At 40.4% G+C, this 16,525-nt stretch overlaps 1 protein-coding gene across 1 annotated transcript; it reads right to left on the reverse strand.

Annotated features, from left to right (window-relative positions):
* Nucleotides 1–1,139: 1,139 nt before the first annotated feature.
* iqce (IQ motif containing E) lies at nucleotides 1,140–12,713 on the reverse strand. Its single transcript, XM_038712891.1, has 21 exons — nucleotides 12,292–12,713; nucleotides 11,629–11,664; nucleotides 11,399–11,444; nucleotides 11,145–11,294; nucleotides 10,650–10,751; nucleotides 10,342–10,412; nucleotides 9,807–9,920; nucleotides 9,668–9,718; nucleotides 9,506–9,576; nucleotides 9,354–9,426; nucleotides 9,023–9,063; nucleotides 8,281–8,432; nucleotides 7,530–7,585; nucleotides 7,188–7,417; nucleotides 6,861–6,968; nucleotides 5,659–5,920; nucleotides 5,452–5,538; nucleotides 4,046–4,173; nucleotides 3,870–3,952; nucleotides 2,655–2,753; nucleotides 1,140–2,341 (listed from the first exon to the last, which is right to left on the reverse strand). The coding sequence occupies exons 1-21, from the start codon at nucleotides 12,361–12,363 to the stop codon at nucleotides 2,220–2,222; spliced, it is 2,154 nt and encodes a 717-aa protein (XP_038568819.1). The 5' UTR covers nucleotides 12,364–12,713; the 3' UTR covers nucleotides 1,140–2,219.
* Nucleotides 12,714–16,525: the final 3,812 nt, after the last annotated feature.

Genomic DNA, 16,525 nt, shown 5'->3' on the forward strand with positions numbered 1-16,525 from the left:
AAATGCGCAAAGAGGCCGCCCCCTAACGTTTAAATGACGGTAGTACATGGTACAATAGAAAACTGTACTTTCAAGCAGTGGTGAATAAGTATTAAGACCTTTAACTGCAGTAAAATTACCAGTAGGCCTACAACACTAAACATATTCCAAGTAAACGTACAGAAGTAGCAGTAAAATGTATTTAAAGTATCAAAAGTAAAAGTATTTGTTTAGCAGATTTTACCATACAGTATTACGTTATAGGCTATAACACTCCGTGGTGGAATGTAACTTAGTTCATTCTCTCAAGTACTTTACGTAAGTAGCGTACATTTTTGAAGTACTTTTCATTTTATGATATTTTATACCTTTTACTCAACTAGTCCACACTTCAGAAGGAAATATTTTTTACTCTCTACTTTCTATTTATTTGTTCTTTAACTAAAGAGTTCATCTCTAAACTTCTGAGATGGTTTCACTAACCTAACTGAGACCCAGAGGTAAACATATCCAATTATTAACAAATTCACTTGAGAAATGTTCCAGAAAGGAATTAAAATGTGTTTAACTGAATTATTTTTTTTCTTCTATCCTATGACATTAATTATCTCATGACCGTCCAGATTTGGAGGAGGGCCTGGCCCTATGTTGGAAACCACTGGACTGTACTACCTAACTGTGTATAAAGAAGTTACTGCAGCCAGCTACTGCAGTAAAATGCTACCTGCACATTATTGCATCAGTATTACCAGTGGTAGAAGTAGTTGCGATGTTTTACTTTCTGTAAGTAAATATACCAGTGTCAAATGATGAAAATGTATTTAAAGTAGCAAAAGTAAAAGTACACATTAGGTGGCAGGACAGCCTGTCAAATTGATATATTGTAGGATTATTATTACAAGTGTTAGCAGCATTTTATGTTTTAGCTGGTCAAGGTGGCCGTAATTTGGCACTTTATATTGTTGGCTCATTCTGTTTTGTATGTAAAATCTTCGTTTTCAAAGGAATGAATTGTAGTGGGGGAACAAGTACAATATCTCCCTCTTAAATGTAGTAGAGTAGAAGGATTAAGACGTAAACACAATTCCTCAAGTTAAGTAGTAGAGTAAAGGTACTTGGATACTTTCCACTGCTTTCCAGCAAGAACTACATCAGGCATGTTTTATTATAACAACAGTATTTTATTAAAAGGGCTCAGAAATTAAGTTACACACATCATGTGGGGAAAACTGCACTCATCCATTCTTTGTTGACCTCATTATATGTAATCATTCATCTATTTCAGAGCACAAACATTATTGGCATTAGATAGACTCCCTGTGTATCCTCCACTGTACGAACTGTGTGTTTAGTATTGCAGCAGACTGATATATAATTTATTCACAGTTTGACTCAATAGTGCATCAGTTGAGAATCATCCCTCAATCATACCTCAGAATCAGACATCATTTATTAAGCATACATGATAGATTAGTGTCCTGACGTTTAATACATCAGGCACGTCAAAATATGATTCGCTAGTAATTTCAGGCCAGCAAAATCCAGAGGAATTTACAGTTATGTGGCTCAAATGGGGGTGTCAGGTTAAGAGAAATTAATACATTTACCATATTACTGTATTTTTCATTTGAATATCCATGCAGTAGGCACTTTGGCAAACAAAACAATCACTGAGAATATATAAGACTACTTCAAATGGCCCATGTGGCTTAAATGATAAACCAAAAACAACATATTAAAATGAAAGGAGTTGTTTATTTCATCTTCATGTGAGTGCTTTCTCCTACACTAACAGAGAATATCCTATAGCCTCATGTCAACACTGGGATGCATCGACATATAGTATTTGGTTTCTGAAATAAGCCCATGATCAAAGTGAGGTATGTACCTCTTAAGTGTGCGTCATAAAAGATTCTGCAGTCACCTTCCCAGAATACTCTGGTTGTTACTGTAGGGAAAAAAACGCATACACAGATGACAATCAGCTAACAGCAAATATTGAATATGTTCTATGCTATCCTGACAAATGCTGGAATATCCCAGTTATTATTTGCAGGTTCAGTAAGAACCCAAACCAAAATGTTTTGGTAAGTATGATGAAAGTGTGGAGGTCTCTGACATACAAGCTGTGTGTAGAAACACAGGTGTAATTTATTCCAGCTTGTACTCTCTCTCACACACACACACACACACACTCTCTCACACACACACACACACACACACACACACTCCCTAAAGGCCTATAAGATGAAGACTTCTCTACTTCTCAGAGGCCGTGACGGAGACACGATTATGTCATCAGAATCATCAGAATCAACTGCAGTGGCTCCACCAGACTCGGCTGTGCAAAGCTCTGTTTGATCTGCAGGAGATACAAAAAAGGTACAAACTGTGCTTAGTCACTTGGGTATAATTTTGTTAATTATGTTTAACCCAAACAGCTCACAAAAGACACAAAACACACAACAGAAGGTGTAAACAGTTTCCAATATGCATATTTCAATTTAAATATGTATGATTTTATAAAGATTTGGCTCTCATTTCTACATATTTTCCTCCAGCAAACATTACATCAATGTTGAGAAATCTAATTAGGTTTAAGGATATATACATGCTGATCAAAGGATCTTTTAACTGTCAAAACACCAAAAAGGATATGTCCTTTCTCTGTTAACCTGTTGTGGGTGTCATCCTGGAGGAATTAGTGCTAGAGACAAGCCAGGGGTCTTCTTCCCCATCATGCTTTTCATTGTCTTTATGGAGGGATGCGGCACCTTGGCAACAAAATAAGCCCTTCAGTAACCAGTCAGTAAAGCACAATTCAGACACATCCATAAAAATATATGTATAGACGATGCAAATGATTGCATGTTTTGACCAAAATTGCAGCAAAACTACAGTTATGACAAACCAATGTCAAAGAAATAAGATGAGGATCACAAGCTGAAACTGGTACAGTCCAAAAATTCTCAGGGAAGCCCACTGCACTTCAAATGCAGGGGCAGTATTTGTAAGCATGCAGAAAAAAAGAAAAAAATAAAAAACGCTGACATCGCTGCTCTGCTCTATGCGCCCATCTCCTGTCATGCTATGTGAAAGTCAGGGAGATGGAGGGGAAAGCGATGGGGAAGGTGGTGGAGTTTAACCGGGTAAATTTAGGTTAGGCAGCAGCCTAGAAAAGGGCTCTTAAACACTGGTAACTTTCGATCTGTGAGGTAGCAACATTACTGGTAAACAGGGCTGCTGAGTATCCTCATCAGTTCTTGAATGGAGGCTATAGAAGAGCTGTCTGGTGCAGAGAACACAGGCACTCTGTAATTAGATCAGTGTGCTAGCGAGATCTTTCACTACTCATAAAGACGTCAGGTTAGATATGATGAGCGGTTTTGAGTTTGAGCACAGGACGATGCCATGGTGTTGTATACTCAACAAACAACAAGCCTGAACTCTGACTGACACTCTTGAGTGGTTGTATTGATGGTGTGGTTTCTGTCAATGTCACATGCCTTGCTATATTTCAAGGATATAAAGAGAAGTCCCATATTATTAGCCAAAACACACATGACACTAAACTGTCAATCATGAATGCAAAGGGAAACCATACATTATTTATTTTTATTTATGGTTTATTTTTATCAGGGGCCGATACATCTAACACAGAAAAACTGAAAACTGCAATCTAATGTGTGTACCGTAGTGTTTTTAGCAGTTGCTAATTTGCAACACCAAACATTTACAGTGGCATAGATGTAACAAATAAATTCTTTGAACACAGCAGGTATTATTGACCTTTTTCTTTGTGGGCAATGCTGTGTACCACATGGTTAGTCTGAATGTTTTTTTGGTTTGTTTGCACTTCTCAATCATAAAAATGTATGTGTGAACCTCACCTGTTCTGCTGGATGTGTGTGTTGAGCGAGCTCTTCTTGGTACCAGCGTGGGCAAATTGTTTGAAGGCATAGAGAACCCTGAGCTAATGCACAAACACACACATAATGCCACAAAATGCACTGTAGGTTTTACTGGGTCTCTTCTTTTAACAATTCAGTGTGTAAACATGAGTTACCTCTCTATTGCAAGACTACACCGAGCCAGGTGTCCCCTGAATGCAGACTGTATCATCGTCAAGGCAACCACATCCAGCTCTCCTTCAATGGAGGATGCAACATCAGTACGTCTGGTTGCTACTACAGCCTGAAAAGAAAATATGAGGAAGGGACAGAGCAGCATGGAGACATAATTAGGAGAACAAGAGGGATATAGGATGTTCAGTGGGTGAGACAGGGACATGTATGTTTATGTGGGGAGACAAAGGGAGAAAATGCTTGAGGAAATGATTTGTAGAGCCATCTAGTGGTAATTTCACTAAGCTGCAACTCATGAGTTTTTTTCAGCACAAGTCTGTTTGTAATGATGTCTAGCAGACTTGCCCTATACTGAGTCAATGACATACATGAATTCTGATTCATTTCCACATCCTTTACTCTGCTCTCAGGTCTTAATTAAGTTCGCTTTCTGTGGTACGATGGTTTGTGTTAACTGGTCTGACTTTGCAGATAGGATGACACGTCTGTCAGGTAGGGTCGCTAATCAGGTTGGCCGGTGCCAGCCTACTTCATCTACCCCTGCCGACAGGTTAAACAACGCACGCTAGTAACAGGATTATAATTACTGAAGCATTCATGTGTTTATCACTTTAATGTTGCAGCTGGTAAAAGTTGATCTAATTTTGATTACTTTAGATAAAGTTACTGCTGTGTAGTTTGCGAAGTAGAACAAAGCAGAAAATGGAAATATTCAATTCCAGTACAAGTAACTAAAAATTGTGCTTAAGAACTGTACTTCAGTAAATGCTACATTCCTAAACAAAAACCTAGCGAGGACAATCGCATTTGCCAAAAAGATGAGTTGATATCTATTAATTGTCTCTGTCATTTACCCATGAGGGCTAGTGATGAGATGTACAGTAGGCCTACTTCAATGAACCAGTGACTGGTTTGTTACTGTAGTGAGCAGGGCTTTAGAGCCCAGTGGCATAGTTAATATGTCCAGCAGTGGAAATACACAGTGCAGAGTTTCACACTGTCTACAGTCTACAACATCTCTCTTCCCTGCTGTATTACAAGTTCTTTTTCCCTAAATACTGTATGTGAATCACAAAAATCTAATTAACACATCTACTACTGGCAGTGGTGAAGTGTCGAAGCAACTGATAAAGTCCTACAAAACAAAATATCTAAATCGAGGGTGTAAGGATGGAGAGTACTGTATGCTGTGCAGAATGGAAAGCCATATCTTCATTCTTGATATCAACTCACAATATTGCTAAGAAATGCCTAACATTACAAACAACAATATTGTAATTACACCACAAAAAATTATATTTTTTTGTTATTACAGTGGCCATTAGTTTAAAAAAAATACTTGAATATAGTGATTCGGCAGGCAACAGTGTTTGTGTGTGGGTGAAACCTTATTCTGAGCGTCTTTCAGCAGGTCCTTGAGCTGTGACTCTCTCAGGAGGTGGCCTCGTAATGCTGACTGCAACACCACCATGTCCTTAAGATAGAACACAGAGAGAGAAAAAGAAATCTGGGACAAAGGGTCTGGACATTTTTTATATAATATTTCTCTCACACATTAATCACTTCTTTTACATAATTGTGGGGTGTTACATACCCTATTTCTGTGCTCCCTCCAGTTTGTCTGGATGACAAACGCTGCTTTCTCTCTTTCTTTCTTCTCTGCATCTTTACCCAATTCTTCATCATCTTCCTCCTCCTTTTTTTGACCTCCAGTGTCCCTCTCTTCTCCCTCTTCCAGGCCTGCTCCAGCCTGTGTGTCCTCATGCAATGTGGCAGAGAGAGGGGAGAGCTCAGATTGTGCTTTACTTCTGTCCTCCAGAGTTTGGATCCTCACCCACAATTGGTCCAACTCTTGTCTGAGAAACACAAACATATAAATAATATAATAACAATAAAAAACAAATGACAAAACGTAACTAGCAGCCATAGTGGAAGTCCTCTAACAATTAGCAAGCTTAGGATTTCTAAACCTATGACTTTGGTTTTAAGGTAAATATAAATTTACTTTCTGAGAGTTTTTTTCACACATACATGGAATCAGATTTGATTTCAGGCAATTGCAGCATGGTAGGAAGCACATATAATGTGACGCAAGTGAGCTAACAATTACTGTCTGATCATATCAGACACACCAGCCAACACATCTAGTATAGGTTAGCATTAGCATTGGCTGCCAATTGCATGTCTGGCAGTTTCATTGCTGCCTATTTAAAAGTGACTATTTCCAGCTGGCAGTGAAGATGTTAGTCTGTAAGAGCTAACAACTCTTCTTTCCAATTTAATGTCTTTATAATATTGATTTGACCATCACCCACACTGCCACATCTCTTTCAGTCGTCTCTCTTTCTTGCCTTGCTGTTATACATTTAGACATCATTTGAATACAGACAATACTCCTGTGGATCTTTATGATGATGCCAACTGTGTCCTCTGGGACATTTTTGATGTAACTACAAAGCATTTGTGTGAAAAAGGCAACAGCTGTGATCTGCAGGATGTGAATCAGTAGATTTCCACATAAAATTACTGTTTCAGATGTAAATCCAACAGCAGTCAGTGCCAACAGCAGTGGGTGACAGTTCTTTTAAATGCCACCACACATTCAAAGAATATGTACATGTATATGGAGGCCTTTTGATTTTTGAATTAAAAAAAAAAAAAAAAGCAGAGCTATATTATAAATCTCAAGCTCACAAATAGTAGAGATGTACTGATGTTACCTGCATAGTATGGCAAGTTGAATCAAATGACACATCATCTAATCATCTGAATGGCACATCACAACTAAAAACTTACTTATGCTGTTGTTTCTCTTTGTCCCGTTCTTTAGTCTGTTCAGCTTTCCACCTTTCGGTCTCTTTCTCCAATTCTTGTCTTTCTGTCCTCAACTGTCTCAGTTCATCACTGAAAACACAAACACAGCAGTCCCAAGAACAAATTCCAGTGACTTTATGCCCATAGCAACAGTCACTGTAATAATAAAAACAATGCAGCTCCACCTAAATTCTGGTAAAACACCAAGGTTTTTTCCCTTTGGTGTATGTCATGAGACATTTATTAAAATGGATACACTAGAAAATATATATATAAAGGCTGCAGGTAAACTGAGTAGGTCTCACTCACTCTTTACTTGACAGAATCTGCTGAAGCTCCACCTTCTCCTTCTCCAATTGGCTGAGGCCCTCTCGCAGATCAGAAAACTCCTCCCCTTTGTCAGTGATAGTTCCCACTGAGACCACTGCCTCTGTTGCCATGGTAAACCCCAAAATTTCAGTGGGCACGGCCTGGACCTCCCGATCCAATCGGTTGCTGCTCTGTGCTGACTGGGCATGTCTTCTGCTGTCCTCCAGCCTCTGATAGGAGGAGAGAAGGGTTGGCGTGTGATGAAGCTGCTATCCATGTAAGACACCTGACACAGATGACTGCCTGTGTTTACATGGACAACTAGTTACAGTTTTCTCTCACCTTCTCAACTTCCAACAGCCGTCTCAACAGTCTCTGTTTACTCCACTCTCTGTAACCTAAGGGACAGACACACACACACACACACACACACACACATTACAAAACAGAATACAACACCTCCATGATCTTTCATCTTTTAATGCAGGTTTTGAAATTGATGCAATTTTAAATAAATGATTCCCGAATTCTGTCTCAACAACAAAGTTAACTCTATAGAACTTGATTAATTAAATTGTTGATTAATGGTTATGGATTATGGATTCATGATAAACCATAATATAAGTTTTAACAAGTCTGATTCCCTATACGGTTGTGTTTTCTGCAGAAATGAAGAGCCTAAAAGTCTATCCACTAATGCAATCAATGTGGAAAATACATTTGAGTATATTTCTCTATTTCCCTGCTATTGTATACAGTCCTCTGTATGGAATACAGTTTTGTTAATGTCATTATTCACCTCCAGCTTTCATAATTGTTTCGACACATCACAAAATTTTCGACACAGTAAGTTTCCACTGACTTAACACACTGTGATCACTAGCACTCATGCACAGCAGAACAGGGAGGAAAGTAAACCAAGAAAGATGGAGTGAGCAAAGTAAAAGATGTCACATTTAGACCTGTATCCAGCAAAAGAAACCTAGAAATTGATTAAACGCATAAATAAAAAAATAAATATCTTTTAATCTGGTAAGTTTTAGAAGTCTAAGGGACAAGGCTGTCTGTGTGGGTTTGTTGCATAAGAAAAGACCTTTGATTCCTCCTGTAGGACTGTCAGTGTTGAGCTCCTCTCTGAGCGCTGTGTTCTCCTGTTGGAGCTGCTTCAGGTTCTCAGACAGACGATGAACCGTGGCGCTTAAAGCTTTCTGCTGCTTCTGGGAGCATTTACTCTCTGCTCGACTACTGTAGACAGACAGAGGAAGGGAGGGATTTCATGAGAAAGATATGGATAATAAATGCACGGATGACAGTATTTTTAAACAGTTATTACAAATCCTGCAACCCAATTCCTTTGACTAATCTGTGTGGACATTCCTTACACCCAGGATTAAAATCTCTGACTACACACTCATTCACCATATATTTGACAAAGATCTAAATCACTCAATAATCACAACTGTCTAATTTCAGTTCTGCAAAAGCGAAATCTTATCAATCAATCTTTACACTTCTTTATAGTATTTCTTTTGATTATTTGATAGCCTTATGAAAAGTAAATGCAACAACCAGCACTCACCCAAAAATCTACAATCATGTTAAAGTACCCAAGAGATAAATAACAGTAGAGGGGAAGAAGTCACTGCCAAAAACAAGTACAGGATTACAGTTTGGACCAGATCCAAGTCTGATGGTCCACCTTTACACATTCGGGTCAATACAAATACAGTTTAATTCAGGGTCACGGCCCTGAGCTGAAAATATTTTGTTACAACTTTCTATGTCACAATTTGTCCTCTAGCATAAACAAACATGGAAATTAAGCAGTTGCATACCTTTTCTCTGCAGCTTCTTGAAGCACCCTCAGCCTCTGGATCTGAAAGGCGAGCCACACAAACACGTTAGGTGGGATTTCCTTTTCCACAGCTGAGTTCGCACACTCTGCAACCAAAGTAAAAGTGATGCACACACAGAGCGGAGCGCTTCTTTCATCCAAACATAATATTTAGTGTAAAATTCTGACTCTCATTACATTGATAGTTGAATTAGGTTTTCTGCTTTGGGAAAATCTGTATGCGGTAACATGGCAAAAGATTTTTTAGTTTAACATTTAGGTGGAAAAACAACAAAAAGCAGACATTTTATATTTTGAGGTATAGTTGTTACCTCATCATAGTAGGTTTCTACTGTGATCTTCAGCTCCTCCAGGTTGGTGGTCCTCAGCTCACTTTGTAGTTTACTGGGGGCATAAAGTGAAGAACCTAACATTACACTGGTGCACACATAAACCAAGTGGAAACAAAGGTGGAAAAGTGTACCTGAGGGCATTTTCTTTCTCTCTACACTGCTGCTCCAGCTTCAGGATTCTCTGTTTCAGCCCATTTAGAACCTTGATGGATAAAATCAATTTTTTTAAATCTGTATAAAATCAATATGAAAATAATATTTGACATGTTCATCAACAGACTGGACGTACTCACCACACTCCCTTCTTTTTTCTTATCCACCAAACTACGAGTATATTCAGATCCCTGTACAGTAGAAAAATGTTTTAACTTTTTTTTCCCCAAATGTTTCTGTTGTTCAAAACAACACACTGAAACAATTTAGTGATCCTACTTTAGTGGGATCCAACAGTTCTTCTATCTGTTTCTCTCTTTTAGAATTTTCTTCCTCCAGGCGGCGAAGTTTAGCTTTCATTTGCTGGTTGTCAGACTTCTGTGCCTGGAGACTCTGCAGAGAACAGCACTAGTGATTAATCACACACACTAAGAAATGCATAAAATGAAAAGTTACAACATATAAAGAGAGCATATCCTATAGAGAAAATCCTGAGATGCCAAATCTAAATAAAGTTGTCTAAACTCCCATTTTCCCCTTCTGCAGGAATAAATGTCTAAGTTAGCTACAGAAAAGCACACTGGAACTAGAAGGCATTTAATGCATTTCGGCAGACCAGAGAGGCACAGTGCACACGTCACGTTACACTGACGTGTGACGCCGAACTCGCCTGCAGTTTTTTTTAATTTTTTTATTTTTTTAAATCACACCACCCTGATACACAATGTTTTCTATCAGTGTGTTTTTTCCTGTTTGCATAACGTGAATTTGAGAACAAACTGAATACACAACTTTAATTTTTGTAACTCTTTACCTTTTTGAGGCGAATAATCTCATCATACATGTCCTCCTTCTCTCTGTGGTCACCTGTGCCAAAGGTGAAACCTGCAACACAGAGGGAGAAATTGGGAGATGGTAAATAATCCCTCAAACAGAGTGAGACATATTCTCACTTTGCAGTTATGAAACACCTGATGGTGGTGATATCATAATACCACCCTCACTATGTCTGTTTTCTGATACCGTCTCCCATCCTCAGCACAAAACCTGACCTTCAGCGTCAACTGTGTCTACTTTTCCTCATGTAATCTCTTATTCGGACACACCTACACATTCTCTCACCATTGGATCCAGAGTGGAGAAGTTTGTGTTTTCTCGTGCTCAAGGTCTGTTGGAGAAGCTCTGGCGTGACGTCGCTCTCTGATCTCAGCGTCTGGGACACATCTGAAAAGGACGTAAAGAGAAAGGTTCAAGATATTTCCCAACACAAGTAAAAACTCTATCTGCCTCATGCATTTAATACCTTTAGAGAACACTTTGTAGTTTGAACACTCCCTCAAGCTCCACGATCCATTTTTCCAATATAACAATGGATCCAATAACAAGTTTGCATAATGTAATTGAATTGAATTTTTCTTCCCAGAAAGATCAAGCCAAATGGAATATTGTTTAAGTCTCGCAGAGTTGCTAATCATCCGTTTCCCAAAGCAGGATACCTACAAAGTCTCAAACCACCTATCATCTGAACAAACTGAGTCTCTCGCTCATTCTATTTCTTTTTCCATCAGAGCCTCGGCACAGTCTGTGGAGCTTCAGTTATGTTTTCAAAGTGCCTACCATGGCCGTTGCTGAGGGATGTGAGGCAAGCTGAGCCAATGTCCCCAGGCGTATCCCCTCTGGTGTCCCCCAGGGAGGCCCTCGGCAGTCTCCAGGCCGCCACTGCTGCTCTTCTGGGGTTCACATTCAGACTGGAGAGGTATGGAGACCCTACACATATACATACTCCATATTAATAATCATGGAATTTGGAAAATGGGTTTTTTACAGTATCTGCACAGATGTATCCACATAACAGCTGGGCAGGTGCTTACTTGGAGAAGGAGGAGGCTTGCCAGAAGATCGCTTCCTCGATGTTCTCTGATAGTTAACAAACAAAAGCCGTTAAAGCAGAAGAAAGGTGTATTAATCAATTTAACTCTGTGAGGCAGAACATAAGTCTAAAGCAAGACATTGACCCAAGCAGAAAAACAAAAATGTGCAAAGATATACTACATGAAGTGTTGTGCCACAGAAAGTCATCATTAACAGTTAATTTGTTTACCTTTTCTGAAATATCAGCAGAGAAGGAGAAGCCATCCTAGGTTGGACAGAAGAGTGAGGCAGCAGTGTGTGTCAATGAGAAAGGGATGTTTTGAACAGACAAAGGGGGGAGAGAGAAAACATTAATCCACAATTACCAATAATCCAAAAAAAATGCAAATTTGGGTTTGAAATGTTTAGCCTATGTTTAATTTGGCTATGCCTCATAAACTCTCATAAACCAGAGTTCCCAACCTGAGTTTCTGAACACACAGGTGGTCCCATGATAAACCTGAGGTATGTATGATTAAGATGATTAAATTTTCTGTTACACAAAATATTCTATTTATATTAAGATTGAGATTTTTCTTAATTTTTAACTCAACACTTTAACCTCTACAGACCTCTAAAAGTCCTTCATATGAGACAACTGACAAACAAACAAGAAGGATGTGGTTAAAATTCTCTCAGCACATATCCCAACTAAGGCATCACAAGTAGACATAACTACAAGTGTTGTGAACAACTGGCATTTAAACTACTGTGTTGCGTGCTGTTTTGAGTTACAGGCTCAATACGGACACAGGTGTGTCAATAGGTACTTCACACTTACTGAAACAACTAATTTACAGACAGAGGGAGAAAGTCAGTTGTATTCTTGACCTAACCAAAGCTAAGGACTCACCAGCTCCTCACAGTCTTCATCTGTTTGAACATCACTCGCCTCCAGAGACATCTTAGCAGTTGCGCTAATCATAGCTGGTAAGCAAACGTTACGTTAAGTTGGAAAGCTTGACTTTCTCTGTGTGTAATCCTCTCATTTTTTCCAAGTCAAAAAGCGCACTTCAGGTCGCCCCTCTCTTGCTAGTAGTAAAAACATGGGGCAACAAAAGAGGCGTTAGCTATGCTACAACTGGGATTTTCGCTGGAACTCAGTATATTCTCCACGTAAGAAGCCGGTGATGAGGTGACAGACACTGTTGATCATAGCTTCCTGAAATCCGTTAAAATGTTGTTTCCTTTCCACGTAGCTATAGGTTACTGTTTCCACACCAGTGTTGCAGATCGAGTCGTCTAGCAACCAGGCAGGCAGCTGTTAATGAGTTGCGTCAAACCAGCTAGAAAAAGGCAGAGTTGGTCCGGAAACCACGCGAGGATGCCTTCAAAGTTAAAGTATAAACAAAATAAACGGACGTAAACGTGTCAAATTACGGTTAGTACAATATTTTTTTAATTTACTATAGATTTATCATTATATTTTTTTTTAAATAGAGAAAATATCTGTAATATTATGAAGAATAAGGTAACATGTATTTCAATAAAAGTTTTTTGTGAAAATTCAATTCTGTTGTGTATTTTGAGCTTTGATTAGCTTGACAGTGGTACTGGCTAAGACCACTGCACAGGGCTGTGTAAATAGTTTCCCTGTATTTCCTTGCTTCTGACTCGTTTCCTCACGTTGGCCATTGGTGAAGGGGTGCTAAACGGAGGGACCCATGGGATTCCCATGTCTTACAGTACATAACGTTTTACATATACAGAAGATGACTGCATATAGAAACATATATAAAAACACTTAGTTATTATACATGGATAACAACTTACAACATCAATATCCTAGTAGTAGCTGTCATAACCTGGCTCAAAGGCCATGACAAAAGTGGGAAAGACACAATGCCTGAAATACACTGCGTTTATTATAACACAAAATAAACAAAAATAACACATCAACTATGGGATGTATTAGTCAGCAGCATCAGTAGTGTAGGTGTGGATGTGTAAACATGGTGTCAAGTATTGTAGTGTAAAAAGTAGAGCAAACACAAAACCAAAAAGGTGCAGAGCTGACAGGGAAGATGAGAGAGAGACAGCCAATCTATGAGGTGTGGCTTTTATCTCAGGTGGAGAACTGGGCCCAGGTGTTCCAGATGCAGGTAGGGTCACGCAATCATCTCCGTAAACAGAAAGGCACATGGATAGATCATCACTGCAGTACTGACACAACACATACACCTTCAAGCCACACAGGGGTTGTTTAGCTTTAAAACGTACATCTTCCTGCAAATTATTTATTTGCATTAATGGGAGTACTTCTTAATGTACAGGTGCTGGTCATATAATTAGAATATCATCAAAAAGTTGATTTATTTCAGTAATTCCATTCAAAAAGTGAAACTTGGATATTGTATTCATTCATTACACACAGACTGATATATTTCAAATGTTTATTTCATTTAATTGTGATGATTAAAACTGACAACTAATGAAAATCCCAAATTCAGTATCTCCGAAAATTTGAATATTACTTAAGACCAATACAAAAAAACTATTTTTAGAAATGTTGGCCAACTGAAAAGTATAAACATGAAAAGTATGAGCATGTACATCACTCAATACTTATTTGGGGCTCCTTTTTCCTGAATTACTGCAGCAATGCGGCGTGGCATGGAGTCGATCAGTCTGTGGCATGGCTCAGGTGTTATGAGAGCCCAGGTTGCTCTGATAGTGGCCTTCAGCTCTTCTGCATTGTTGGGTCTGGCGTATCGCATCTTCCTCTTCACAATACCCCATAGATTTTCTGTGGGGTTATGATCAGGTGAGTTTGCTGGCCAATTAAGAACAGGGATACCATGGTCCTTAAACCAGGTACTGGTAGCTTTGGCACTGTGTGCAGGTGCCAAGTCCTGTTGGAAAATGAAATCTGCATCTCCATAAAGTTGGTCAGCAGCAGGAAGCATGAAGTGCTCTAAAACTTCCTGGTAGACGACCGAGTTGACCTTGGACCTCAGAAAACACAGTGGACCAACACCAGCAGATGACATGGCACCCCAAACCATCACTGACTGTGGAAACTTTACACTGGACTTCAAGCAACGTGGATTCTGTGCCTCTCCTCTCTTCTCATCTGCACATCTCATGGGGGAGGGAGTTCCAGAGCCTGGGAGCTGCCCTGGAAAAGGCTCTGTCCCCAAAACTGCTGAGCTTGGACTTGAGGACGTAGAGGAGACTGGCTGAGGTGGATCTAAGGGACCGCGATGGTTGGTGGGGGTAAAGGAGGACAGTGAGGTATGAAGGGGCCAGGTGGTGAATGGCTTTGTAGTTAAGGACCAGGATTTTGTATGTGATCCGGTGAGAAATGGGAAGCCAGTGTAGTTGTTTTAGGACTGGAGTGATGTAGTGCCAGGATTTGGAGCGGGTGATGAGTCGTGCGGCTGAGTTCTGGACCAGTTGGAGTCTTTTTATGTAGATTGAGCTGATACCAAGGAGTAGTGAGTTGCAATAGTCCAGCCATGAGGAGATGAAGGCGTGAATGAGTCTTTCAGCGGCAGAGGGTGTGAGTGAGGGTCTGATTTTGGCAATATTTCGAAGGTGAAAGAAGGAGGTTTTAATGACATGACGGATATGGGGCTCAAGGGAGAGGGTTGAATCAAAAATCACACCGAGGTTGAAGGCCTCGGGAGATGGGGAGACAATGGTGCCGTCGATGGTGAGAGTGGGGTTATTGGCTTTGCTGAGAGTGGATTTGGAGCCTATGAGGAGGAATTCTGTTTTATTGCTGTTTAGTTTGAGGAAGTTGTGTTGCATCCAGGTTTTAATCGCTAACAGACAGGAGTTGATGTGGGAGAGGGGGGGGTTGTGGGGGGATTTGGTGTTGAGGTAGATCTGGGTGTCATCGGCATAACAGTGGAAGTTCAGGTTGAAGTGGCGGAGTATCTGACCAAGGGGGAGGATGTAGATGATGAAGAGAAGGGGGCCGAGTACGGGACCTTGGGGAATGCCTTGGGTGACTGTGACTGTAGCAGAGGTGTGGTTATGAAGAGAGATGAAGTGGGATCTGTTGGAAAGGTAGAGAAGTTTCTGTGCTGTGTGGAGGGGGCGAAAACCAGATTGGAAGGGTTCAAATTGGTTATTGGCATGGAGATGAGATTATAATTGTGAGGTGACTATACGTTCGAGGGTTTTAGACAGAAAGGGGAGGTTGGATATTGGACGGTAGTTATTAAGGGAAGAGGGATCCAGACCAGGTTTTTTAAGGACTGGGGTGACAGCAGAAGTTTTGAAAGCAGAGGGGACAGTTCCAAGGGACAGTGAGGAGTTGAAGAGGTTAGTGAGGTAGGGGGAAAGGACGGGGAGGCATGACTTCATGAGCGGAGTAGGGAGGGAGTCAAGTGAGCAGGTAGTGGGTTTGGAAGAGCTGATGAGTTTAGAGATTTCAGGGGTGGTGACCAGGTCAAACTGGGAGAGGAGGCAGTGTGGAGGAGGAGGAGGGAGGTCAGGCAGGATAGGAGGAAGAAAGGTCCGTGGTAGGTGCTGGAGTAGATACTGGGAGGTCAGATGCAGGGGATAGAGACTGATAAGTGGTGTTGATTTTATCAGCGAAAAAGTGAAGGAATGAGTTGCGGAGAAGAGGTAGGGAGGGTGTTGGTCTGAGGCTTGATGAGGTTGTTCATTGTGGAGAAGAGGGTTCTAGGGTTATGACAGGGGTTGGTGAAGATGGAGGAGAGGTAGGCAGATTTGGCAGCAATGAGGGCATCTTTGTAGGCAATGAGGTGGAGTTTATAGGCTTCATGGTGGACTATGAGAGATGATTTTTTTGTCAGACGTTCAAGTTGGCGGCCAGTTTTTTTCATTTTCCGGAGTGCAGGTGTGTACCAGGGTGACGAGATGTTAATGGTGACGGTTTTTGTTTTGAGGGGGGCCAGAGAGTTAAGGGAGGAAGACAAAGCGGAGTTGAGGTGGTTTGTGAGATCATCAGGTGAGGTGAGGGTTGAGTCCAGGTGGAGAGTGGTGGAGAGCAGGTCAGAGAAATGGTGGGGATCAATGGATTTAAGGTTGCGGAAGGTGATTTCTCTAAGGGGGCGGGTGCGTGCGGTTGGAGATAGAATGGTGAACCGTATCAGTTTGTGATCAGAGAGGGG

Source organism: Micropterus salmoides, unplaced genomic scaffold (assembly GCF_014851395.1).
Source record: "Micropterus salmoides isolate LMB-PRFRI ecotype aquatic unplaced genomic scaffold, ASM1485139v1 Ms_hic_scaffold_12, whole genome shotgun sequence".
Lineage (NCBI taxonomy): Eukaryota > Metazoa > Chordata > Actinopteri > Centrarchiformes > Centrarchidae > Micropterus > Micropterus salmoides.